Genomic DNA, 27,836 nt, shown 5'->3' on the forward strand with positions numbered 1-27,836 from the left:
GCAATTTGCAGCAAGAGCCGGTTTCCTGAATATCATCGGAGCTGTTAACTGCACACATTTTGCTATAAAGGCACCATCACATGATGAATTTGTTTTTGTTAATAGGAAACATTTGCATTCCATCAATGTTCAAATCATGTGATGTGCATCAGGTTGGAGGCTGCACGGTGTGCGATGGGGGGGCGCCTAAATAATTTGGTTAAATGGTGGTTAAATAATTTATCTGTGTAATTTTTCATAACAAAAACCAGTGTGGACACATTTGGGCATGTGTGCATTCAAATGTTTTTTATTCTTATTATTGAGTTTTCTTTTTCTTGATGGTGAAAGTGGAGCTGCAGAGCTTCTTAACGAGCCCCCGACTGTGTTCAGGATTTGTCTATAAAAGCGTGTGTAATGTTAATGTCGCACACTGTCAGCCACTGTATCTTTTTACTTCAGTGCAGCTCAGTTCAACATTTATACACAAACATACTTATTTAAGGACCGTATTACATGACAGTGAGCTGAGAGAATGGCGATTGAGCCACAGCTTTCATTGTTTTTTTTTTCACATTGACTCTGAAAGTTCCTTAATTTTTACAGACAACAACAGAGACGATGACGGACATCAAACACAAAACACTCCACTTACAGTGTGTCACCAAGACACAACCAGACTATTTGAATACATTTGCATATTCAGATGGAGGCATGGCCAGGGAGAAGTTTCGTACATGTGCTAAATTCCACGTTCAGTGGGATCTACAAACCGAGTGTGCGTGAATTCATGCCGATGCACACTTTGATACATCTGAATGTATTTGTGCTTCCGCCTGACGCAGAGTTTTGGCGAACGCCAATTTTTAGGAGAAAGTCAATGCAAGTCTTTGTGCATGAGGCTCCTGGTGTCCCCCGATGTGTGAACTCTGTCTGAGTGCCCCTCTAGTTGTTTTTATGTGTTTATGTCTAGATTTGCTTGAGATTTGTATAAGCAGTTGAAAATGAATGAATGAACGAAAAGTGTTTGTTTCCGGTTCCAGGGGCGTTGGACTGGGGGGTAAAGGGTACTATGTACCCAGGGCCCAGAGCATGGGAGGGGGTCCACAAAAAACTGGCATTAAATACATTTTTGTGTTGCATTTTATTAATGTCTATACAATTCATGTTGTAAAAGAATATAATTAGAATGAATGTATAAATGTTGCAAAACATAATTCTGCTCTAACAATAATATTGAAAGATCTGAGAGCCCTTCCACCCCTGCACAGTTCTACAATGGTTTAGTCCAGGCGCACAGGCGACACTCTGCCCCATGCAACACTCTGGATTTCAAAAAAGAAGAGAAAAAAAGACAGGGAAAGAAAACTGAATGAGGGAAAGCAGCTGCTAACCAAATTCTTTGAAAAGAGAGGTGAGCTTGAAAGCTAGCTATATTGAGTTGGGGGGTCTGGGGGACCAAATTGCACCATTTTCTAGAAAAATGGTGCAATTTGGTGCATTCTTGTGCATTTTAACAGATGGGAATCAGACCCCCAACTCAATATTGCTCCCCCAACTTTAAAAAGGGTTCTGACTCCCAGGTGTGATCTAAGATATACATGATTTAGGCCTGGTTTGACTAGGCATTAGAAATTTGGTGTTTGCGTTAATAAAAAAAGAACATAAGGGGGGGGGTCTTCAATATGGCTAGTACCTAGGGCCCAGAATTTGGTGCTGCGCCGCTGTCCGGTTCTTCCAAACGTTTTATAAAAACTTCACTTGGAACAAAGCGCGTTTGAAAGCGACGTGGTTGCATATCAAGGCCTCAGGGTCCGCTGATTACAGTGACGTCACTGCAGGGCGGGATCTGCGCACAGGTGAGCGGTGCACAGGTGTGAGTGAGGAAACGCGCGCCGTGCTCGGGCTCAGCTTGCGGGATGGCGCACAGCTGCGTGGGGAACTGCGGGCCCATCTTCGCCCTCGCGCTCCTCTTCGACGCAGCGGGTCTGATTGTTCTGCTGGTAGGGATTTTCGGGAACCTGAACGTGAACGGACGCTTCTACGGGGATTTCCTCATCTTCACGGGCTCAATCACCATCTTCCTCAGCTTGATGTGGTGGATTCTGTGGTACACCGGTAACGTGCGCCTGTACGCGCCCCGCACGCCCTCCCTGGACCTCAGCCTCGCGCAGTGGGCCACCAAGCTGTCGGAGAAGTTCTCCAAAGGCGGCGTGAACCCCGAGGAGAAGAAGAAGAAGAGCGTGGCGAACGGCGCGGTGACGCGCGGCGGACTGTCGGGTCTCGACAACAAAGCTTATGATGGAGAAAGCGACGCGACCGCGGAGCCGGGACACGGGACCGTGGAGCTGGGAGACCTAATGACCTCTGATGTGGTTCTGCAGACCTGCTCCAGCCGAGTGGAGCGGCTCCTCTGACGGCACGGTGCGTAAAGTCACAGTGACGCGCAGCAGGGCTCCTCGGAGAGTTTGTCAGAGCTCTGCGTCCTCACCAAACAAAAAGAACCAACAGTTAGTCATTAACGAAGCTACAGTGATCGTGACACGCGCTTCAGGACTCCAGCAGGAAGTCTGCAGAGAGGTTTTGTGCAACTGATAATAAAACAATCGATTACTGGAGGAACAGATTTACCTTAATGATAAACTTATTACCTCCACCAAGAAGTAAATAGTCAAAGTTGCATTATTTGTTATGGAGCTCATGAAAAGGATGAAAACATAATTAATTTTCTAAGTGTAAATAATGCACACCAGCACGTGCGCGCGCCACCCCAGAGCCTCGTGCCGACCAGATATGATCCCTACAGTCCTGTGCACACTGTCTGTCTGATGTTAGAAACTTGTGGAAGAAGATAAAGAAATGGGCTGTGTGTCTGTTGAGGCTGCTCAGGTTGTTTTTGCAGGATTCGTTCAGGGATTTTTCTTTATAAGAATATGCTGAATGGTCACTTTAATCTAGAGCAGGGCTGGGCAATCATTTTTTGCAAAGGGCCAAGTGAGAAACAGAAAATATTGTGGCGGCCAAAAGGCTAAACGCAAGTCTGCACAATAATAATTTTCTTCCTGTATAAAAAGCAGTAAATAGCATTGTTTTGACAAACTGTTAAATGTTATGTTTAGGCAATGGAAAAAAAAAGTTACCTTACAAAAATGTCATTTATTCATACAAAATTTCCAAAACAATAGTGAAACATTTCTGATTCATTCATTTACATTTGTGATCATTTTCAGTCACACTGACCCCAAAACACATGTTGGAACAAGAAGGTTCTTTGCTTTCTAAAAGGTTGTGGATATTTTGCCGGATAAGGCAAACATGCACCTAGCAATATTTGACCAGATCTCCTCGCTGATAGGCTAGTTCAAATGACATCATATAGAGGGTATTTCAACATAGAGGCGCCCTTGGCATTGAGTGCTGGTGCTAATTTTTCATCTTTAAATGTCGTTTTGTGTGCCAAAGTCGTTTGAAACGGAACAGAAAATCACCTACTGGCAGAGGGATTCTCGGACGCTAAAAGCAGCTCAACAACATGGCATAGCTGTGCCCGAAATTATTTCCACCGTGTGGCAAAATTTATTTCCGCTGGTGCTTTTTGCCATGTGGTGGAAATAATTTTTGCCACACGGTGGAAATAGTTTTTGCAGTACAAAAATACAGAAGTCTAAGTTGGCATGTGTGTTTATCCTGTTTTTCTCTGTCAGTCTCATGTCTGCAAAACCTTTGATCAGCCTATCCCTGAAAATAGTGAATGGTAAAATATGCCAATTTTCAATTATGAAAATCAGCAATATCGAGGTTAATTAAACTCAGATCGCCTCGTTCTGTCGTGAATAAATTTAGACGGCGGGCAAAATGGCACAAGCTGTGTACGGCAAAATATCATCCAGTTCAACTTTTCCGGAGCTGATTTCATCACAGGTTCTGGTACCGACGACATCATTTGAATTAGCCAATCAGAGAGGAGATCCGGTAAAACATTGCTATCTGTAAGTTTGCCGGTCCGGCAAAATATCCACTGCCTTTCTAAAAACATCACATCAATTGTCATTGTAAACCAGATATTAAAGACAAGTCAAAATATGATTGAAACAGAAGTGTCCCAGTCCACGAGTTCTTATCATGTCTTTGCATGACTGCATTTGTATTTTCCAACACTTCCCACATTTTAGTGTTTTTCAGTTCTTTTTTTCTTGTTCAGTGAGAGAAATCTCATCTCTGTTGATCTTAAACAAGTGTATCAAAGTCAGGCTGAATGTCTGAGGTGGAGATGTGAAGCTGACAGATGTTCATCAGTGAGAGAGGACCTGCACCTGCATTTGTTAAACGTCATCCCTGAAAATGTTTGTTCACATATGTAGGTAGATCCAAAGAGAACCAACATTTTCTGAGCCCGTTTTCTCAGGTTTGGAATGTTTTCCTCCTTGAGAGCGGAGTAGGAACCCAGCAGTGATTCTGACTTGAAGTGCTCTTGCATCAGACTGCAGGTCAGTGAGTTCCAGCTGAACATCACTGGGTTCATTATCGACACTGCAGATGAAAGGAGATGAAACCATGTGCATTTGATCCTCAGCTTTGTTTGAAATCTTCAAACCGTCTTGAAAACTCAGCATGCAGTGTTCCTAACATGGATGAGTACTCGTGGAGGTGACCAGCGGATGGTATGAGTTCAGAGTTTGCATGTCATTGAGAGCATAGCTTTCCAGTTGGCTGGAAAGAAACTGCAACTTTCTAATAAAAGCCTTCACCAGACTGTGCGTTTCATGGACAAACAGGCCATTGCCTTGCAGGTTGGTGTTCAGTTCATCCATCAGTACAGTCACATCGTCCAGTCTGCATCTGAAAGTTCTGGGATGTCTTTCCCTTTCTTCTCACAAAACTTGTGAATTTCTGCTTTCGAGTCCCAAACTCTTTGTAGCACTTGTCCCAGGCTGAGCCGTTTGCCAGCTGTGTGGTAACTGATGTTCAGTCTCATGCTCCTCTAAAAGTGCAACAATCTCTCTGTGATTCAGTGCTCGTGCTCTGAAGGTCACTATGTTGGTTACAACATTAACTACATGGTTAATCTTTAGCACTGACCTGCACAACATTTGCTGATGAATAATATCAAATCAATTTTATTTATGTAGCGCCAAATCACAACAAACAGTTGCCCCAAGGTGCTTTATATTGTAAGGCAAAAGCCATACAATAATTACAGAAAAACCCCAATGGTCAAAACAACCCCCTGTGAGCAAGCACTTGGCGACAGTGGGAATACAGTGTAGAAAAATAATTTCTGCTCTGGGTTCATTTCAGCCACTTTATCCTGCATCCATTTCAAAAATCTGACAATTCTCCCTGTCAGATTTGGACAACCATCCATTGTGACACCTACCAGTCTGTCCCGTTTCAGTCCTATCTTGTCCATGCAAGCGATTAGCTCCGTGAACGGGTCCTCACTCCCGGGTCGTAGTCCTGATCATTACTGCCAGTCTGTAATCTTGAAGTCCATGCTGTGTAACAAATGTCACAGCTCTCATCCAAAGCCAAGGAGAAAAAGTCAAAAGTTGTCATTTTACTTTGCAGTTGAAGCTCCAGATTCCCTGCAACGTCCTCGACCCTTCTGGTCACTGTTCACCTGGACAGCAGGATTTTTTTTCAAATGCTTCTTTTTTCTCTATTAGTGCTGCAGAGTCCACCAAGCACTCTTTGACACCCCAAGAATGGTTTACTGTTTTAGCAATTTTGTGGGACATCACAAAGCTGGTCTTGGTTGCTGCTTCCCTGGATGCATGAAGTTTGGTTAAAAAAAAGCCTTTTTGCTTTTCAAGCTTAGCTACCAAAGCTTCTGATGTCTGCGCGCTTTCCAAACAAATTAAAAAAAAAAACTGGCTTCAAAATAAAAGCAACGCGGTTTAAGTTCAGTCATAAAGGCGCCGTCACACGGCGACAGCAGAACGAAGGAGAATAAAAGTCACAAATTGTCAAGAAATGGTGGACGAATGATCCTGCGCTTTTTCCATCACCAAGAAGGATGCATGAGTGTGAAAACGAAACATTCACAATCACGGGACGAAAGCAGGAATAAAACCAAACCGTCTCCTGCGCTGGATCCACAACCCTGACCACCATCTCTGTTGCTGTACCCACAGGTAGCAAACATGCCTTGCCAGGCTGTGTGGCGTAGGGTGATCGCTCTGTGTCAGGCTCTGCTGTACTCTGGACGACATGCACACAAAGCCACAAATGACTTGGGAGGTGGACAAAGTCACCGCAACACTAACATGACAGAATATTTAATATTTTATTCTCTAACTTCCAGGTATTTGCGGGCTGGTCTGAGTCACCCAAAGGGAAGGATATGGCCCATGGACCATAAAATGCCCAGGTGTGATCTAGCATGTCCTGGGTTTTTCCCAGGGGTCTCCTCCCAGTTTGACGTCTGAAAGACCTCCCTCAGGAGGCCACCAGGGGGCATTCTCGCCAGATGCTGGAACCACCTCAGCAGGCTCTTTTTAATGTGAAGAAGCAGCGGCTCTACTCGGAGTCCCTCCCAGATATTTGAGGTTCTCACGCTGTCCAGGAGTGTGAGCTCAGATATACAATGGTGGAATCTTGTATCAACGACCTCCATCTTTCAGCTGTAACCCAAAGTTCATGACCGTAGGAGCGTATGAGAGTCTCTCCTTCTGGCTCAACTCTTCACCACAACGGTCTGGTACAGCGGCTGTAAACCATCAGACGCCGCCTCACATCCCTCCATCAATCTCACGCTCCAGCGTACCCCCCACTTGTGAGCAAGACCGCGAAATACTCAAACTGCTCCACTTGGGGCAGTAACTCTGTTCAGACAGAGGACTACCGTGTCAGATTTGGAGGTGCTGATCCTCATCCCAGCTTCTTCACACTCTGCCTCAAAATACACAAACTCTGATTTATGTTTTAGAAAAATAAAACTCACTTTTATATGTTTAATTCTGTAAAACAGCAATTTGATTTGTTTCATCCTCTCATTCGTTTCTCCGGCTGCTGCTCTTTCTTTTTGCTGTTGCTACGGTTGTCGTCGCCATGGCGGCGCTCCCTCGGCTCTCGCCTCCGTTCTCATTATAAAGCCTCTGACATCACTCTGGGTGATGAGATGACACCCGATAGAGCCCCGATACCTTCAGGACCTCACTGCTCATGAATATCTGAAATAATGATTACATTTTTTTTTCCTCTTTTCTCTGCTGCTGTGAAAAGATCTTCATTGGCCTGTGGCAGCTTTTAATTAACGAGCCGGATGGTTTTTGCTCACCTTCACAGTTGTGCATTATTTTAGCAGTCGGTTTGCTTGTAACCCGGAGGCCAAAAGGCGATTGCGTTTTAATAGAACTCAGCAGTGCTTATTGATCGGCTGGGATGGAGTGAGCTCGGCCTCCCGGCTCAAAGGTCACACGCGAGTCTGAGTGTTCACATCTCACCACGTTAATGTTCCAACAGTATGGAGTTGTATAAAAAGGCGTGGTCAGATCACAGTATTTGCTTTATCTTAATGGTTAAAGAATCTGATAAAGGAAACTTGAGCTGCGCACTGAGTTTAGTCATCTGCAGCCAATCCAGGTCTCCACCTGCAAGGACAACAAGCTGCAGCTGTCGTAGACGTGAAGAGTCAAAGCTCACTTCATACTAACCACACACTGTGTGCATATATATTGGAACAGCGAGCAGAATCCTACAATGTTGTACAAACAGCCATTTTTTTTCACCCCTTTGCCGCTGATGCTTCTTATATAGATTAGATTCGATGAACAGCAGCTTATCTGCACATGAACGTCAACAGAAGACAGCGTGTCTGTGACAATGGAGGGATGCAGGAGGGAACAAAAACAAATGATCAGTGGTGGGCACAGCTAACCAAAGTTAGCTTCAATAACAGATGATCAGCTAACTGAAAGTTATCTTTTATAAAGCTAAACCAATAAACCACCCAAAAATCTATCAGAAGCTACAGCTAACCGATAACTTCCAGTATTGTCTCCAACACACTTGCAGCTACTAACAAGCTGATTGTAGCATCAAAGGCGACCACAGACCCAAACAATGAGTCAGCACTTCTGTCTTTGAGTGCCCTGCCCCCTGCTGGAAGCTCCTATTTACTACATAGTTTCCAGCAGAAAAGAAGTTGAGAGAAACAGTGAAGCTCAACTCTCTACTCAACAACAGTGTCACTATGAGGTGGAGGTCTTGGAAAATAAAGTAATGCTGACTTATGGTTTTGATTTACAAATAAAATTAATACCAATCAAATAACTCCATTTAATGTCAATTCTGTCATTTGTACAAAGTTAAAATATAACATATCTTTTAATTTTAAATAATGCACTAATTCTGAAGTTTTGTAACAAACACAGACAGATGCCAAAGGGATTATGGGTAAAATGTGGCTCCGCTAACACTGATTGGTTGACTTATTCATTCTATGTAAAAACCAACACATCAATGTGAGGTGTGTGTTGGTGTTTACAGATAATATGTATGATAATATGCTTTTGTAAATATTGCCATTGTTTATTTGTAAAAAAAGGCATTTGCAAAAAGCCAAGTTCTAATTAGATAACCATCTGATATAACTGGTGTCAAAATAAACAGAACACTATCTACTGGTGCCCAGATGCTCAGTACTTAGGGTGAATACTGCCATGAACACTACTGGCCAGTAGATGGCAGTAGAGACCCTGAAAACTTGCTAAAACAAATATTTCAAATAAATAATCCATCCGTGTCTACATTTACGATTCGTGGAATTTAATAAACACAAACCGAAGTTCAGAGACCTTATATATATTACTCTGGAACAAAGACGACAGTCAGTGTTTGACAAAAGCAAGACGTTAAAGAACAAAAAGGACGCGATTGCAGCTCAATGATTCCAATTGGAAAATAATGGAGAAGCAACCTGAGCTTCTTCTGGCATTTTTACATAAAACAAACACAATAACATCTATAAACCCAGAGAATATATTCACGAGTTTTAGGCACAATATACAAAGAGTTTAATGCTGTTGTCCATGTGGAAACTGATCAGAGCGTCTCAAATGCATTTTTTCTGTCGTGAATATACTGAGATTACCCATAATGCACCTAGACACGGTATATCCACACTAAAACCTTCAAAATTAGTGCATTACTTTAAAACTAAAACATATCTGATATTTTCACTTTATAAAACTTCAGACGTGATATTAATTTAAATAACTTGTCAGAAATTAGTTTGGTTAAAATTTTAACCATAAGTTAAAACTGTATGTCTCTGGATGACTTGGGTGATATTGGCAGCATATCATTATGGGGTTCATAGAAATTAGCTTTTTTCTTTTCTGTGACCAGGTCTCCTCTGTTTGCAGAGGATAGAACTGCACATCTACAACCCCTGGCAAAAATTATGGAATCACCGGCCTCGGAGGATGTTCATTCAGTTGTTTAATTTTGTAGAAAAAAACAGATCACAGACATGACACAAAACTAAAGTCATTTCAAATGCCAACTTTCTGGCTTTAAGAAACACTATAAGAAATCAAGAAAAAAAGATAGTCAGTAACGGTTACTTTTTTAGACCAAGCAGAGGAAAAAAAATATGGACTCACTCAATTCTGAGGAATAAATTATGGAATCACCCTGTAAATTTCCATCCCCAAAACTAACACCTGCATCAAATCACATCTGCTCATTGACATTAACCCTATGTCATGAAATTGATCCTATGTGTCTTTTTGCAAGGAATGTTTTCACAGTTTTTGCTCTATGGCAAGATGCATTATCTTCTTGAAAAATGATTTCATCATCCTTAAACATCAGAAAAGTGTCCAAAATATCAACGTAAACTTGTTCATTTATTGATGATGTAATGACAGCCATCTCCCCAGTGCCTTTACATGACATGCAGCCCCATATCATCAATGACTGTGGAAATTTACATGTTGTCTTCAGGCAGTCATCTTTATAAATCTCATTGGAACGGCACCAAACAAAAGTTCCAGCATCATCACCTTGCCCAATGCAGATTCGAGATTCATCACTGAATATGACTTTCATCCAGTCATCCACAGTCCACGATTGTTTTTCTTTAGCCCATTGTAACTGTTTTTTTCTGTTTAGGTGTTAATGATGGCTTTCGTTTAGCTTTTCTGTATGTAAATCCCATTTTCTTTAGGCGGTTTCTTACAGTTCGGTCTCAGACGTTGACTCCAGTTTCCTCCCATTCGTTCCTCATTTGTTTTGTTGTGCATTTTCGATTTTTGAGACATATTGCTTTAAGTTTTCTGTCTTGACGCTTTGATGTCTTCCTTGGTCTACCAGTATGTTTGCCTTTAACAACCTTCCCATGTTTGTATTTGGTCCAGAGTTTAGACACAGCTGACTGTGAACAACCAACATCTTTTGCAACATTGCGTGATGATTTACCCTCTTTTAAGAGTTTGATAATCCTCTCCTTTGTTTCAACTGACATCTCTCGTGTTGGAGCCGTGATTCATGTCAGCCCACTTGGTGCAACAGCTCTCCAAGGTATGATCACTCCTTTTTAGATGCAGACTAACAAGCAGATGTGATCTGATGCAGGTGTTAGTTTTGGGGATGAAAATTTACAGGGTGATTCCATAATTTATTCCTCAGAATTGAGTGAGTCCATATTTTTTTCCTCTGCTTGGTCTAAAAAAGTAACCGTTACTGACTGCCACAATCTTTTTTTCTTGATTTCTTATAGTGTTTCTTAAAGCCAGAAAGTTGCCATTTGAAATGACTTTAGTTTTGTGTCATGTCTGTGATCTGCTTTTTTTCTACAAAATTAAACAACTGAATGAACATCCTCCGAGGCCGGTGATTCCATAATTTTTGCCAGGGGTTGTACTACACTCAAATCTTTGTCAGACTTTATAAATGTTAGCGGTCTAAAAATTATTGGACCAAAATTCATCAGAAGATAAATAGTCCACTGATGGTTTTCAAAATGATCTGAAAAGCTAATCCGATAATGGAAACATCTTTGATAATTAGCTGTTAGCAGATTAGCGGAACTGTGCCCACCACTGCAAATAACCCCGTAATGTTTATACCTGATGCAGGTCTCTTCATCTGAACAGACGTTCATTAAAGACGACTGTTTGACTAAAGTCTGAAACACCCTCAATTATCAAGTCCTTTTTAAAAAGTAAATAAAATTCTGCTTATGCTCTTTGTTTTGTTTTGTTTTTTTGTTTTTTGTTTTTTTGCAGATCCATTATAAAATTTAATGATTTCTGTTCCGGGTAAGACTCAAACAGTTATCAGATTTTGTTTAAATTGGTGCATAAGTAAGAAGTGAAAAAAATGAGGACTGAAGGAAATGAGGACAGAAGGAGAGAACTGAGGATAGAAGGAATAACGGGAAGTAAAAGTAATGAAGAAAAATTATGGAAGGGAGGGATGAAGGACAAGCAAGGAAGGAAAGAAAAGAATTGTGGCGGAAAGACAGAGGGGAAATAGGAAGTAAAGAGGAAGAAAGGAAAGAAGCAAGGATGGAAAGAAATGGGGTTGAAGGATTGGGGGGAAAGAAGGAAGCAAATAAAAGAGGAAGGAAGGACAGAAATGAGGACATAAGGAATGAGAGAAGGAAAACGGTCAACAAGGAAGGAAATTCATTTTTTTTTAAATGGTATTAAGAAAACAAGCAGTGTACTTTAAAATGTTTTTTTGTATGTATGTAGAGGACTATAAATTTTAAGGCCTGGTGCAAATAAGAGTGTGACAAGAGGGTAAAAAATAAAGGTGGTGTTCTTGCCTGGAACCTTGCTGCAACAAGAAGTCTGTATATGTAGCAACAAAAAAATAACAAAAGCAAGGCTAAGTAGTGACTTTCAACATATATTTTTTTCAGGTTTTCAATAGAAAATAAGTAAGAACAACTGTAAAATTGAGTATGATTAAATTCAGTTCTAAGCATTGTAGAAGTAATATTGAATCATTATTCTAACACATTTGGCAATGCATCACATACAAGTATACCATATTGGCCCACAGGTTTGTCTAAATTGTGGAGAATTTATTTAAAAAATAATTTTTCTCCAAGATTAGCACAGTTTGAAAACAACATTGAATGAAACATTTCTTAAAGATATAAACAGGTCAAAACAGACAAACTATCATATATGTTGTTCTTAATGCAAAAGCGAATTTACAGTTCAAATTTCTAATTGATACATTTATTAGTCTTTGAGATATTAGATGCTAGAAAAGCACTTACAATTTATTGTGAAATGTTAGGGTCGGGACACTAGATGAGACTTGTCTAAAAGCATAGTTTAACATCTGATTTCTTTACATAACAGAGAGGAACTTAGCTGATATTACAAATGGCTTACTAGAATCACCAAAGAGGAGAATATTTCATTTGTGATGACAAACCAAAGCAGACACAGACTCTTCGATCATTGAGGTTCATCTTCTTGATGAAGCGAGGAATTGACTTCCTGAAAGTTGTGTAGCGGTAAGGGTAGGTTGGGGTCTCTTGTACAAACATCATGTAGGCCTGTTTCTTTGGCATCAGAAGATGTCGTTTAGCAACCTGTACACCATCTATGGTGACAACATCACGCTTGTTTGGCATTTGGCGTGTTACATCATTTCTTCTCATGAAGTCCTCAATCGCAGATCTCCATCTCTGTCGCTGCTCTACATTTCTTCTGTGAACAGTCTTTGCCCTCTTTGTCTGTCTCCTTTAAAAGGCTGCAGCCTTGTTAGGACTTGCATTTTTCAGAAGGTGGCTCATGGTTTCTGCCTATTTGTTTGGGGACTGTGGAATGGCCGTGCGTGCTCTCTGAGCTCGCTTCCTAACTGCATCTGTGGAGCTGGGAGCCTTCTGAACACTTTGTCTTCTGAGTTTCTGCTGCAGTGTCTTCACTTTAGACCTCAGCACTGCGGTTTCATCTTGTCCATCATCGGAATCATCTGAGCTTGAGGAAATGGGTCTGTTGGATCGGCGTGGTTTGCGCTTTCCTTCAACTACTTTAGCAGCTACTTCCTCCTCTTTCTTTTTCTGTAAGCAGCTTTATGCAGCCTCTCCTTCTCCTTCATCTCTGCAACCAGCTTGGGGTTGTTCTTACATTTCTTCTTCAGTTGAGCTCTGTACTGTAGGCATTTTTCCTTCTTCTTTTGTGCATACACTGCGTCAGACTTGTGAGCTTGCCAAAATCTGCATTGCCTGGCCGCACCAGTAGTCTGTGGGGCTTTGTACACTGACTGTCTAGCATTTCTCCTTGTCTGAGGTTTAGGGAATGGTATCCTCACTGTGAGCTTCTCCATACTTCTGAAATGAAACACCATTGCTGGTCAAACTTTGCTTTTCTAGATTGTGTCCCGACCCTAACAGTTCCTTTCCTTGTATACAAGGCGCCTCATCACATTGCTTGAACACATCCTGCTTCACTGCAGCATTCTCTAACTCCACTGTCAGGTGCTCCTATGCATACAGGGCTATTACAACATGAATTTAACATTAGATACCATATTTTTAGATATGGAGTTGTGTGGCCTCTTGAAAAATGCATTCTGAATATTCATATATAATCAATCTACAAATAGAACTGTCTTGAGAAATGAACAATCAAAGCCACATATAACTAGTAAGCAGTGAAAAGAACTATTGGTTTAAAGCCAGAAAGCTGCAGGTGGTAAGCATGGGTGCAAAACAGAAGGCGTTAGGGTTGGGACAGAATGTTAGGGTCGGGACATGCAACCAATTTCAATGTTAGCTGTAAATACAAAAAGGCAGGGGCATCCCTTTTCATGGTAAAAAACTGAGTTACTGTTAAGGAAAAATATTGTTGTAGAGAAGTGTTAGTAGCATGCCTGAGCAAGACTGGGTGCAGCAATAAACTTAGCATTAGGGTTGGGACAACTTTTTTACAGCAAGAAAAAAGGATACAAGCAAGTAGCTATGACATGCATACAGGGAAATTAGGCATAAAATGCAACAGAGGTACCCTCTACCTGAGCTAGGAGAGCTAAAACTACATACAATAACTAGAACCAACGGGTACACAAAGCTGTCAGACAGAAATGGCTAAAATTTGTATTTTTGGCTTCATTTGCCACTTTGGAGTCACACTGGCACTGTTTGACATGTACACGGAGTATCAACATACAAGTGGTAGTGAATGAATCAGAACGGCCATGGCTGCATCTGAGCACACTTTCCCATGGCAAATTATTACACATTATTTTAAAGTGGAGACCTTTACATTGATCAAAAAATGCATGTCACGCGAAAGTGCTAAAAAATGACGATTTCCTAGTTGTTCGGATGTGTGTATCTTTTGAACTGATGCTCAGATTGCCCTGAAACTTGAAATAGGTATTGACATAGCAGTTTACAACAAAACATAGCACAAAATGATTAAACACACTTATTGTGTATGTTTTTGTAGCAGATAAAAGTCTGCCTTCACCTGAAAAACAAAAATTTGCACCAGGCCTTAATACAAGGACTATTTTTGAGGCACCCAGTTGAAAATTTGACAACTTTGATTCTTTTTGTCCAGTATTTTTGTGACTTTTTAAAACATTTGTTCAATGGCAAAATGCAACAGGGTTTTTAAAAACAATTTTTACAATTCGTGCAATATAGCTCAAAATGTTTTCTGAAAAAATAAAATCCCATTAACAGGATTAACCCAACAGTAAGTCTACATGCACTGAATGTCTTTTATGTTCTGCATTTTATAGTCCTGGATATATATTTTTTTTTCTTTTTAAATTTTAGCTTCCTCCATTGAAGGATGAACTTCCTCGAGAGAGAGAAAACGAGAACCGGGGAAAAGTCCTTCATCCAGTCGGACTGTCAACAGAAAAAGAAGAAAAGTTCTTATCATGTACATAGCAGATTTCTATTTTTTAAGATTTTAATTGTAAATTATGTCTCTTGAATAAAGCTTTCAAAGAAAAGTGTGACACGAGCGAGTCTTCTGTCGTCTGTCCTTGTTTGACGTATCAACAGCCTTGTTGGCCATCAGACCTTCTTTGGAAACGAAAAACTGACGAGTTCTCGTGCAGCTACACCTGCTCCTAACGTCCAGCGTGCACGTGATGAGGAAAGCCTAGGACAGCCTATAGCCATGCACCATGTAGTGAATGGATCGATAGATCAATATGTTTATCTGCCCCAGTTTAAGGAAAACTAAAAAACTCTATCATCATGTATGTCTCCAAATTAAATGCACATAAAATGGGAAGAAACTGGTTCAAATTTAGTTCACTTTGATGTGGCCAATCAATCAAGCAATTTTTTTCTTTCCGTAATGTCCCACAGCCTGCCATCTGCTGGATGGATACGCAGCTTGAAAACCAATTGTTGATCAGTTCCTTCTTTTTCCAGAGCCTGGGTCTGGTGGCACACCGTGGCTAATCAAAGTTGCTCCCTGCAACGCGACTCGTTTGGTCCCGTTGCAGGGAGCAACTTTGATTTGCATAAACAAATCAAAGATGTTAATGTGTTGATCTGCTGCATCAAAGTTCATCACACTGCAGCTGGTTTTCATTAGACAGTACTGTTCAGAATAATAGTAGTGCTATATTACTAAAAATATTAATCCAGGTTTTGAGTATATTTCTTATTGTTACATGGGAAACAAGGTACCAGTAGATTCTCACAAATCCAACAAGACCAAGCATTCATGATATGCACACTCTTAAGGCTATGAAATTGGGCTATTAGTAAAAAAAAAAAAAAAAAAAAAAAAAAAAAAAAAAAGGGGGTGTTCACAATAATAGTAGTGTGGCATTCAGTCACTGAGTTTGTCAATTTTGTGGAACAAACAGGTGTGAATCAGGTGTCCCCTATTTAAGGATGAAGCCAGCACCTGTTGAACATGCTTTTCTCTTTGAAAGCCTGAGGAAAATGGGACGTTCAAGACATTGTTCAGAAGAACAGCGTAGTTTGATTAAAAATGAAATCAATTTTATTTATATAGCGCCAAATCACAACAAACAGTTGCCCCAAGGCGCTTTGTATTGTAAGACAAAGCCATACAATAATTACAGAAAAACCCCAACGGTCAAAACGACCCCCTGTGAGCAAGCACTTAGCGACAGTGGGAAGGAAAAACTCCCTTTTAACAGGAAGAAACCTCCAGCAGAACCAGGCTCAGGGAGGGGCAGTACTGAGGTCTAACAGGACAAGCACAGAGATGAGTCCACTGTCTGAGGCCATAAGAAGATCATTTGTAACCTTCACTAATGCTGTTTCTGTACTATGATGAATTCTAAAACCTGACTGAAACTCTTCAAATAGACCATTCCTCTGGGACTGGTTGGGGCTGAGGGAGAGAATCAGGAAAAAGACATGCTGTGGAAGAGAGCAGAGATCAATCACTAATGATTAAATGCAGAGTGGTGCATACAGAGCAAAAAGAGAAAGAAACACTCAGTGCATCATGGGAACCCCCCAGCAGTCTAAGTCTATAGCAGCATAACTAAGGGATGGTTCAGGGTCACCTGATCCAGCCCTAACTATAAGCTTCAGCAAAAAGGAAAGTTTTAAGCCTAATCTTAAAAGTAGAGAGGGTGTCTGTCTCCCTGATCTGAAGTAGGAGCTGGTTCCACAGGAGAGGAGCCTGAAAGCTGAAGGCTCTGCCTCCCATTCTACTCTTACAAACCCTAGGAACTACAAGTAAGCCTGCAGTCTGAGAGCGAAGCACTCTATTGGGGTGATATGGTACTATGAGGTCCCTAAGATAAGATGGGACCTGATTATTCAAAACTTTATAAGTAAGAAGAAGAATTTTAATTTCTAATCTAGAATTAACAGGAAGCCAATGAAGAGAGGCCAATATGGGTGAGATATGCTCTCTCCTTCTAGTCCCCGTCAGTACTCTAGCTGCAGCATTTTGAATTAACTGAAGGCTTTTCAGGGAACTTTTAGGACAACCTGATAATAATGAATTACAATAGTCCAGCCTAGAGGAAATAAATGCATGAATTAGTTTTAGACCTTTCTAATTTTAGAGATATTGCGCAAATGCAAAAAAGCAGTCCTACATACACTCAACAAAAATATAAACGCAACACTTTTGGTTTTGCTCCCATTTTGTATGAGATGAACTCAAAGATCTAAAACTTTTTCCACATATACAATATCACCATTTCTCTCAAATAATGTGCACAAACCAGTCTAAATCTGTGATAGTGAGCACTTCTCCTTTGCTGAGATAATCCATCCCACCTCACAGGTGTGCCATATCAAGATGCTGATTAGACACCATGATTAGTGCACAGGTGTGCCTTAGACTGCCCACAATAAAAGGCCACTCTGAAAGGTGCAGTTTTATCACACAGCACAATGCCACAGATGTCGCAAGATTTGAGGGAGCGTGCAATTGGCATGCTGACAGCAGGAATGTCAACCAGAGCTGTTGCTCGTGTATTGAATGTTCATTTCTCTACCATAAGCCGTCTCCAAAGGCGTTTCAGAGAATTTGGCAGTACATCCAACCAGCCTCACAACCGCAGACCACGTGTAACCACACCAGCCCAGGACCTCCACATCCAGCATGTTCACCTCCAAGATCGTCTGACACCAGCCACTCGGACAGCTGCTGGAACAATCGGTTTGCATAACCAAAGAATTTCTGCACAAACTGTCAGAAACTGTCTCAGGGAAGCTCATCTGCATGCTCGTCGTCCTCATCGGGGTCTCGACCTGACTCCAGTTCGTCGTCGTAACCGATTTGAGTGGGCAAATGCTCACATTCACTGCTGTTTGGCACTTTGGAGAGGTGTTCTCTTCACGGATGATGCGAAGGAGATGTGTTGCACTGCAGGAGGCAAATGGTGGTCACACCAGATACTGACTGGTATCCCCCCCCAATAAAACAAAACTGCACCTTTCAGAGTGGCCTTTTATTGTGGGCAGTCTAAGGCACACCTGTGCACTAATCATGGTGTCTAATCAGCATCTTGATATGGCACACCTGTGAGGTGGGATGGATTATCTCAGCAAAGGAGAAGTGCTCACTATCACAGATTTAGACTGGTTTGTGCACAGTATTTGAGGGAAATGGTGATATTGTGTATGTGGAAAAAGTTTTAGATCGTTGAGTTAATCTCATACAAAATGGGAGCAAAACCAAAAGTGTTGCGTTTATATTTTTGTTGAGTATATTTGTTTAATATGCGCATTGAATGACATATCCTGATCAAAACTGACTCCAAGATTTCTCACAGTATTACTAGAGGTCAGGGTAATGCCATCCAGATTAAGGATCTGGTTAGACACCATGTTTCTAAGATTTGTGGGGCCAAGTACAATAACTTCAGTTTTATCTGAATTTAAAAGCAGGAAATTAGAGGTCATCCATGTCTTTATGTCTGTAAGACAATCCTGCAGTTTAACTAATTGGTGTGTGTCCTCTGGCTTCATGGATAGATAAAGCTGGGTATCATCTGCGTAACAATGAAAATTTGAGCAATGCTTTCTAATAATACTGCCTAAGGGAAGCATGTATAAAGTGAATAAAATTGGTCCTAGCACAGAACCTTGTGGAACTCCATAATTAACCTTAGTCTGTGAAGAAGACTCCCCATTTACAGTACATGAACAAATTGTAATCTATTAGATAAATATGATTCAAACCACCGCAGCGCAGTGCCTTTAATACCTATGGCATGCTCTAATCTCTGTAATAAAATTTTATGGTCAGCAGTATCAAAAGCAGCACTGAGGTCTAACAGGACAAGCACAGAGATGAGTCCACTGTCTGAGGCCATAAGAAGATCATTTGTAACCTTCACTAATGCTGTTTCTGTACTATGATGAATTCTAAAACCTGACTGAAACTCTTCAAATAAACCATTCCTCTGCAGATGATCAGTTAGCTGTTTTACAACTACCCTTTCAAGAATTTTTGAGAGAAAAGGAAGGTTGGAGATTGGCCTATAATTAGCTAAGATAGCTGGGTCAAGTGATGGCTTTTTAAGTAATGGTTTAATTACTGCCACCTTAAAAGCCTGTGGTACATAACCAACTAATAAAGATAAACTGATCATATTTAAGATCGAAGCATTAATTAATGGTAGGGCTTCCTTGAGCAGCCTGGTAGGAATGGGGTCTAATAGACATGTTGATGGTTTGGAGGAAGTAACTAATGAAAATAACTCAGACAGAACAATCGGAGAGAAAGAGTCTAACCAAATACCAGCATTACTGAAAGCAGCCAAAGATAACGATATGTCTTTGGGATGGTTATGAGTAATTTTTTCTCTAATAGTTAAAATTTTATTAGCAAAGAAAGTCATGAAGTCATTACTAGTTAAAGGAATACTCGGCTCAATAGAGCTCTGACTCTTTGTCAGCCTGGCTACAGTGCTGAAAAGAAACCTGGGGTTGTTCTTATTTTCTTCAATTAGTGATGAATAGTAAGATGTCCTAGCTTTACGGAGGGCTTTTTATAGAGCAACAGACTCTTTTTCCAAGCTAAATGAAGATCTTCTAAATTAGTGAGACGCCATTTCCTCTCCAACTTACGGGTTATCTGCTTTAAGCTGCGAGTTTGTGAGTTATACCACGGAGTCAGGCACTTCTGATTTAAGGCTCTCTTTTTCAGAGGAGCTACAGCATCCAAAGTTGTGCTCAATGAGAATGTAAAACTACTGACGAGATAATCTATCTCACTCACAGAGTTTAGGTAGCTACTCTGTGCTGTTGGTATATGGCATTGGAGAACATAACAAAGAAGGAATAATATCCTTAAACCTAGTTACTGCGCTTTCCGAAAGACTTCTACTGTAATGAAACTTATTCCCCACTGCTGGGTAGTCCATCAGAGTAAATGTAAATGTTATTAAGAAATGATCAGACAGAAGGGGGTTTTCAGGGAATACTGTTAAGTCTTCAATTTCCATACCATAAGTCAGAACAAGATCTAAAGTACGGTTAAAGTGGTGGGTGGACTCATTTACATTCTGAGCGAAGCCAACTGAGTCTAATAATAGATTAAATGCAGTGTTGAGGCTGTCATTTTCAGCATCTATGTGGATGTTAAAATCGCCCATTATAATTATCTTATCTGAGCTAAGCACTAAGTCAGACAAAAGGTCTGAAAATTCACAGAGAAACTCACAGTAACAACCAGGTGGACGATAGATAACAAAAAAAAAAGGTTTTTGGGACTTCCAATTTGGATGGACAAGACTAAGACAAGCTTTCAAATGAATTAAAGCTCTGTCTGGGTTTTTGATTAATTAATAAGCTGGAGTGGAAGATTGCTGCTAATCCTCCCCCTCGGCCCGTGCTACAAGCATTCTGACAGTTAGTGTGACTCGGGGGGTGTAAACTAACATATTTATCCTGCTGTAACCAGGTTTCTGTAAGGCAGAATAAATCAATATGTTGATCAATTATTATATCATTTACTAACAAGGACTTAGAAGAGAGAGACCTAATGTTTAATAGACCACATTTAACTGTTTTAGTCTGTGGTGCAGTTGAAGGTGCTATATTATTTTTTCTTTTTGAATTTTTATGCTTAAATAGATTTTTGCTGGTTATTGGTAGTCTGGGAGCAGGCACCGTCTCTACGGGGATGGGGTAATGAGGGGATGGCAGGGGGAGAGAAGCTGCAGAGAGGTGTGTAAGACTACAACTCTGCTTCCTGGTCCCAACCCTGGATAGTCACGGTTTGGAGGATTTAAGAAAATTGGCCAGATTTCTAGAAATGAGAGCTGCTCCATCCAAAGTGGGATGGATGCCGTCTCTCCTAACAAGACCAGGTTTTCCCCAGAAGCTTTTCCAATTATCTATGAAGCCCACCTCATTTTTTGGACACCACTCAGACAGCCAGCAATTCAAGGAGAACATGCGGCTAAACATGTCACTCCCGGTCCGATTGGGGAGGGGGCCCATAGAAAACTACAGAGTCCGACATTCTTTTTGCAAAGTTACACACCGATTCAATATTAATTTCAATTTTTTTAATTGTCATTACTGCCGACGTGAATTACAATCTTACCAAATTTACGCTTAGCCTTAGCCAGCAGTTTCAAATTTCCTTCAATGTCGCCTGCTCTGGCCCCCGGAAGACAACTGACTATGGTTGCTGGTGTCGCTAACTTCACATTTCTCAAAACAGAGTCGCCAATAACCAGAGTTTGATCCTCGGCGGGTGTGTCGCCGAGTGGGGAAAAATGGTTAGAAATGTGCACGGGTTGGTGGTGTACAGGGGGCTTCTGTTTAGGACTACGCTTCCTCCTCACAGTCACCCAGCCGGCCTGCTTTCCCGGCTGCTCAGGATCTGCTGGAGGACAGCTAACGGCGGCTATGCTACCTTGGTCCGTACCAACTACAGGGGCCTGGCTAGCTGCAGGATTTTCCAAGGTGCGGAGCCAAGTCTCCAATTCGCCCAGCCTGGCCTCCAAAGCTACGAATAAGCTACACTTATTACAAATACCATTAGTGCTAAAGGAGGCCGAGGAATAACTAAACATTTTACACCCAGAGCAGAAAAGTGCGGGAGAGACAGGAGAAGCCGCCATGCTAAACCAGCTAAGAGCTAGTAGCTGTGCTAAGCTAGCAGATTCCTAAAAACACACAAAGTGAAGAATTTGTAAATAATTTAGAGGTGATTCAGCAGAGGGAGTGCTTTAGTTAAGGCACGTGAAGATTACACTGTGAAATAAATCGTTATCTAGTTATCTAGATCAATCTAACTACGCAGATTAAACAGCTAACAGATACAGAAAAACACCGCTGTGCTCCGGAACAGGAAGTGATACAATACTGCAGTGAGAGCCAACCACCACAAAATGTTGATTGGAGAGGGGAAAACTTACACAGGTGCAAAAAATTATAAGCTGTTCATCTACAATGATCTCCAATGCTTTAAAATGGACAAAAAAAAAAAAAAAAACAGACGCGTGGAAGAAAACAGAAAACAACCATCAAAATGGATAGAAGAATAACCAGAATGGCAAAGGCTCACCCATTGATCAGCTCCAGGATGATCAAAGACAGTCTGGAGTTACCTGTAAGTGCTGTGACAGTTAGAAGACACCTGTGTGAAGCTAATTTATGTGCAAGAATCCCCCGCATGTGCAGGAGGTTACAATTTGCCAAAGAACACATCAACTCGCCTAAAGAGAAATGGAGGAATATTTTGTGGACTGAGAGTAAAATTGTTCTTTTTGGGTCCAAGGGCCGCAGTTTGTGAGACGACCCCCAAACTCTGAATTCAAGCCACAGTTCACAGTGAAGACAGTGAAGCATGGTGGTGCAAGCATCATGATATGGGCATGTTTCTCCTACTATGGTGTTGGGCCTATATATCACATACCAGGTATCATGGATCAGTTTGGATATGTCAAAATACTTGAAGAGGTCATGTTGCCTTATGCTGAAGAGGACATTCCCTTGAAATGAGTGTTTCAACAAGACAATGACCCCAAGCACACTAGTAAACCAGCAAAATCTTGGTTCCAAACCAACAAAATGAATGCCTCACAGATGTGAAGAAATCATGAAAAATTGTGATTATACAACTAAATACTAGTTTGGTGATTCACAGGATTGCTAAAAAAGCAGTTTGAACATAACAGTTTTGAGTTTGTAGCTTCAATAGCAGATGCTATTATTATTGTGAACACCCCCTTTTCTACTTTTTTTACTAATAGCCCAATTTCATCGCCTTAAGAGTGTGCATATCATGAATGCTTGGTCTTGTTGGATTTGTGAGAATCTACTGAATCTACTGGTACCTTGTTTCCCATGTAACAATAAGAAATATACTCAAAACCTGGATTAATCTTTTTAGTCACATAGCACTACTATTATTCTGAACACTACTATATGTGCTTTAAACGTGATGAGTTACACGATGACAGTAGTTATTGTTTCTGAGTCATCTTAAACGGGAGTGGAGGGTCTCTTGTCTTCACTTGGTGCTTTTTATAGGATACAGGCCTAAAAAAAAAGTCAGGACCAAATATTAATATTTTTAGCTTTTCATAACCACGGTGGGACTCTGACAAGTGGTCAATCTGCGGGTGGAGAATCACGTATACAAAACAAGACAGAAATTACTTAATGACTTATTTCACAAACACCTCTCACATTTTGCTGAAATAATCTGGTGAAGCTGTGAGCAGGATCCTAGTGGGGGATCACGCCGCCCATCTGGGCTTCTTCATGCTACTTTTTTGTGTTTGGTTTTTCTTCTTCATCCTCCTGGATGCAGGTATTATCATCTTCTTCTTCACCGGTGTCTTTGCTCCCATCAGCTTTTGGGATTTCTTCATCTCCTTAGGAGCATGGAGGTGCCACCGAAGGAGTTTCTTCCCTGATGAGGTTCACAGCTTCAGATTGAAGCTGTTTCTGCAGGAGTCTGAAACCTGCAAGAAAAGCTTCAGAGCTTCGGTCCAACACTCGGCCAAGATCTTCTGCTAACAAGGTTACCTTGTTAGCAGAAGGTTCAAGTTCATGTCCAAGTACCTGTGGACATGAACACCACGTGATATTTGACCCAGATGACCTTGACAAAATCCCAGGATGGTTCACCGAGTGTTCACAGAGTTTGCCGTCTGAGTGCTCTTAATAGTGTTTTAAGTGCAACCCTCTGCGTTGACCTTCCTTTGTGAAATCTGAGTGTTGTTCAACAGAAACCGGTCAAACTGGGTCCGCTGGCTCCATCTCATTTTACAGGTCGGTGTGTTCCAGGACGAGAGAAATCAACCTCGCATAGATGCATGATGGGATCACACGTGTAGGAGATTGACCCGTCGTGTCCGAGTGAAATCTTTACGTCAAACGTGCAGCGCAACCAGTTTGTGTTGCCACGATGACCAGACAGTCAAAACAAAGGACGGAGACGCCACTTTACGTTTCATAGTACTTATGTTTTAATTTGGAAACATTACAACGCAATAGAGCCGCCTCGGGTTCAGGATGACAACCACCCAGGCACACCACTGGGCCACCCCACCTGTTCAAAGTAACCATTGATCTGCTGCAGCCAGGTGACAGGTAGGCGTGTCCATGACCTGGGACGCTCAACCCTGAGGGACCTGGATCATACACAGAGAAACGCAACATACCGCCAAAACGTCATAGCTGATGTTCCTTTGCAAAGCAAGTGACTCTTTTCAGTCTGAACTCCACAAATAACCGTTGATTTGACACAAAGTCGTACCAGCGGTTGCGATGTTGTACCCAAGCCTGCACCCCTGAGTGACCTGTGAAGGTATTGCGATGATGTTCACTCTACTGGCACCAACGTCCATCATCGTGGGTAATGACTGATTTCAAACTGTAACCTCTGTGTCCGTGGTTTCATCAGTCCCTTAGCACAGGATTGATTTGCCTCACAGTCAAGTTGAACGTGGCGGTGTGTTGACACGGAGCCCTTCAGTCCTCTGCAGGGGCATCGACCGCATTACTCATTTATAAGTGTTGCTCAAACATCGCGAGCGGCGTTTCGTGTGATTCTGTGGGTGTCACAGTCCTCCTGTCTTTGTCTGAGGCTTCAGTTTCCACCTCACACATAATGTGTCTTTCCATTACCTGTTGCCAGCACACGGCGGGGACGCGGGCTCGGGGTCAGCTGAACATGACACTGTTGGACTCAGCACTGCTGTGACAAACAGGGATGCAGATCAGGTTTTACGCCGCCGATCAATTCAGGATTTGGCTGCTGGCGTTCTGGAAAACATCTCTGTGGTTTCATGTGATGTATTTTTGATCGATACAACATAGTCAAGAATTTTTCCCTCACTATGCGACTAATTGTACATTTTTGCGTTGACTCGTCCGTCTGACCAAAACTAGAACTCAATAACTACTTCAGTCATATGATCTGATATACGATCATTTTAACAAACATTTCTTTGTTCCACAACTTTGTTGAGGTGCTTGTTGCCATTTTCCATCAAACCTGCTGTGTCTGTGTAAGCTGACACCAGAATCGCCCTTACTGGGCTTGTTTTGGCAAATGTCAAGTTCATCCGGGTCAAAGTTCATCTGTCTGTTTGTTCCCCTGTTTCTCTGAGGTCCTCTGACCAAACTTGATATGTGTAGCACAACAGATAACTGAAACAATCCTGCAAATGGTGAGACAAGCACCACAATTGGCACAAATACTCCTTAGACCTTACTCTTTTGAGAGAAAAAAAAAAAAAATGACTAGCCACTTGAATTTTCAATAGGCGGCCAGGTAGGGGTCAATTGAAGGATTACACAGGGGTCAAAATTAAAAATGCTCCAATCAAATTAAAAACTACACTAAATTATTTGTCTGATCATAACTATTCCAAAAAGGTATCTGTGACTGAATGTTATGGGATAAAAACAGCAAAAATGATGACAAAGGTCAGTTTCAGTTTTTACAGGGGTCAAAAGTTAAAGTTCCATCAATTTGGTAAAAAAAAATGATGCAAATTATTGGTTGAGCTAATAAGATTAATAAATGGAATAGTTTTGATTGTGTTGAATGCTTGGTCTCCAAAGTAAAGGTCAAACAAGGTCAACAGCCACTGGATTCCTTGTAACATGATAACTAAGCATGATACAAGCTATTCCTTTTTAAAAACCCTCTGAACTCAACTAATAATCTGTATCATTTTTTTATGAAAAATGGAGCAACTTTAATTTTTGACCCCTGTACAAACTGCAACTGACCTTTGTCACCATTTTTGCTGTTAATAATGTAGTGTAGTTTTCAATTTGATTGGAGCATTTTTAATTTTGACCCCTGTGTATTTCTTCAATTGACCCCTACCTGGCCACCTATTGAAAATTCAAGTGGCTTGATTTTTGTCAAGAGTAATGTTTAAGGAGTATTTGTGCCGAATTTGATGCTTGTATCACCATTTGCAGGATTTTGCTCTAAATAGTCTCTTAGCTGCTGCAGTGACCGTCAACCCCAGAAGCAGCCTTAAAGGGGTTGTTTGGGAAAAGGTCAAGGTTATTGGGGTCGATTTAAATTTTGTTCCCCTGCCCCACACGGATGTCCACCAGACTTGGTATGCATATGCAGATGAGTTCTGGAACTTCCCAGGCAATACTGAATTTATCAAAGGTGAGGTCAATGGTCAAAATCAAAGTTTTCACTTTGATTTGCACCAAACTTGGCACACACATGGAGGCATGTTTTTTTTTTAATTGCCTAGGTGAGGTCAGACTTGTTAGAGGCAAAACATTGGGGTCAAGGTCACTGGGGTCAAACATCAACATTTAGGTTTTGCACTCCAATTTGTATCAAATCCAATTCGGCAAACATACTGGGTGTGCTCCAGAGTTGTTCGGCCAGGTCAAACTTATCAAAGGTCAATCATTGATGTCAAGGCCATCTCTGCCTGTTTGTTTTTGGCTGGCCCCTCCCAGTTCCATTTGCTAATTTCTACCAAATATGGCAAGTCAATGAAATCTGACAATGAATTTTCATTCAAAGAAATAATTTTGACAAAGGTCAAGGAATTTGTTTTTCAACCCAATTTAAAGGTGGATTCCACAATTGCTCTGTGAAGGTCAGGCAGAGTTCAATCATTTAGGTAAAGCTCAAGATCACTGGGGTCAAATGTCAAATTTGTGATGGTCTTCATGCCTATGGACACCATTAACTACTTATGTAAACACTGAACCCTCATTCAATGCCATTCAATAAATGTGAATTTTTTCCAACATCTCAACAAACATCAGCGTTTATTTATTTCTCTGTGTCTTTCTGTTAGTGGGATTATGTCAAAACTACTGAATGGATTGTTACAAAATTTTCACCACAGATAGACATTAGGCCATAGAAGAACCCATTAAATTTTGGAGGTGATCCGGATCCGGATTCTGGATTAGGTTTCACTTTATATAGGCTTTGAAAGATTACTGTTAGCAGGATTACGTCAAAACTACTGCACGGATTTTTACAAAATTTCCAACACGGATACATATTAGGCCATGGAAGAATCCATTAAATTTTGGAGGTCATCTCTATCCAGATCTGGATTCTGGATCAAGTTTCACTTTATATAGGTTTTGAATGATTTCTTTAAAACTACTTCACAGATTCTCACCAAATTTTCCCCACAGATAGATATTAGGGCATGGTAGAATCCACTGAATTTTAGAGGTTATCCGGATCTGGATTGGCGGATGTCACAAATCTCTGTTTGCTCTTGTTCCTTCTGTGATGTTATGGAACTGTGCTTAATCACGTGCCTGAAATATCTAAAATGCATACTCTGTTTTTAAGTAGGGATTTAATGCCACTTACTGATTTTATAACACTAAGACACTTTGCACCACTGATTGGTTGTCTGGCAGGTTGGAGATTCAATATGAATCTAATTAGAGATCGCTTTGTTTTTTTGCTTGTTTTTTCTCCTAGAAATGCATGTTTTGGTTAAAAGAAGCTTATGTTAAAGTTAGTAAAGATTTAAAGACTTCACGTTAAACACATTTTCAGCAGCCAGCAGAGGTTATCATGAGTCTTTAAAGGACATGTTGCACAGAAATCAGAATTTAGATTTAGGCTGTTATTGACTATCTGATGATCCACCGGGATGACTTTGTGCACTTCCGTCACCGGTCTCAAAATATGTGGCATTTACAACAAATGGCTCCGGAGACAGCCGAAAACAAAGCACTCGTTTTCCAAATGTTTCTGACAGCATTTACGTAGCTTTGAGGAAATGCCCCAGCATGCGCTTCAATGGAATGTAGCTGCTAACGTTAAAAGTGGAGCCACAGACTAATTGCAAAGTTTACATAAGTGTGATGTTGTGTTATGATGACTCGTTTTTAAGTGATAACTGTTAATTTTGATGCAGTCATGGTAAAAGCAGCAGCCGCTCTCCACTGTGAGAAGAGTTGGTGCACGTGCAAGTCT

At 41.1% G+C, this 27,836-nt stretch overlaps 1 protein-coding gene across 2 annotated transcripts; it reads left to right on the forward strand.

Moving 5' to 3' along the window:
• Positions 1 to 1,808: 1,808 nt before the first annotated feature.
• LOC117530879 (transmembrane protein 238-like) lies at positions 1,809 to 14,919 on the forward strand. Of its 2 annotated transcripts, none has more exons than XM_034193826.1 (2): positions 1,809 to 2,412; positions 6,425 to 6,436. In XM_034193826.1, exon 1 carries the CDS (start codon positions 1,899 to 1,901, stop codon positions 2,394 to 2,396), a length of 498 nt encoding a protein of 165 aa, XP_034049717.1. In that variant the 5' UTR covers positions 1,809 to 1,898; the 3' UTR covers positions 2,397 to 2,412; positions 6,425 to 6,436. The 2 variants fall into 2 exon arrangements, with proteins under 2 accessions (XP_034049717.1, XP_034049716.1); XM_034193825.1 differs by lacking the exon at positions 6,425 to 6,436 and adding an exon at positions 14,738 to 14,919 and having other exon boundaries at positions 1,810 to 2,403.
• The last annotated feature ends 12,917 nt before the right edge of the window (positions 14,920 to 27,836 follow it).

The sequence above is a fragment of the Thalassophryne amazonica genome, chromosome 18 (assembly GCF_902500255.1).
Source record: "Thalassophryne amazonica chromosome 18, fThaAma1.1, whole genome shotgun sequence".
In the NCBI taxonomy this organism is placed as follows: Eukaryota; Metazoa; Chordata; class Actinopteri; order Batrachoidiformes; family Batrachoididae; genus Thalassophryne; species Thalassophryne amazonica.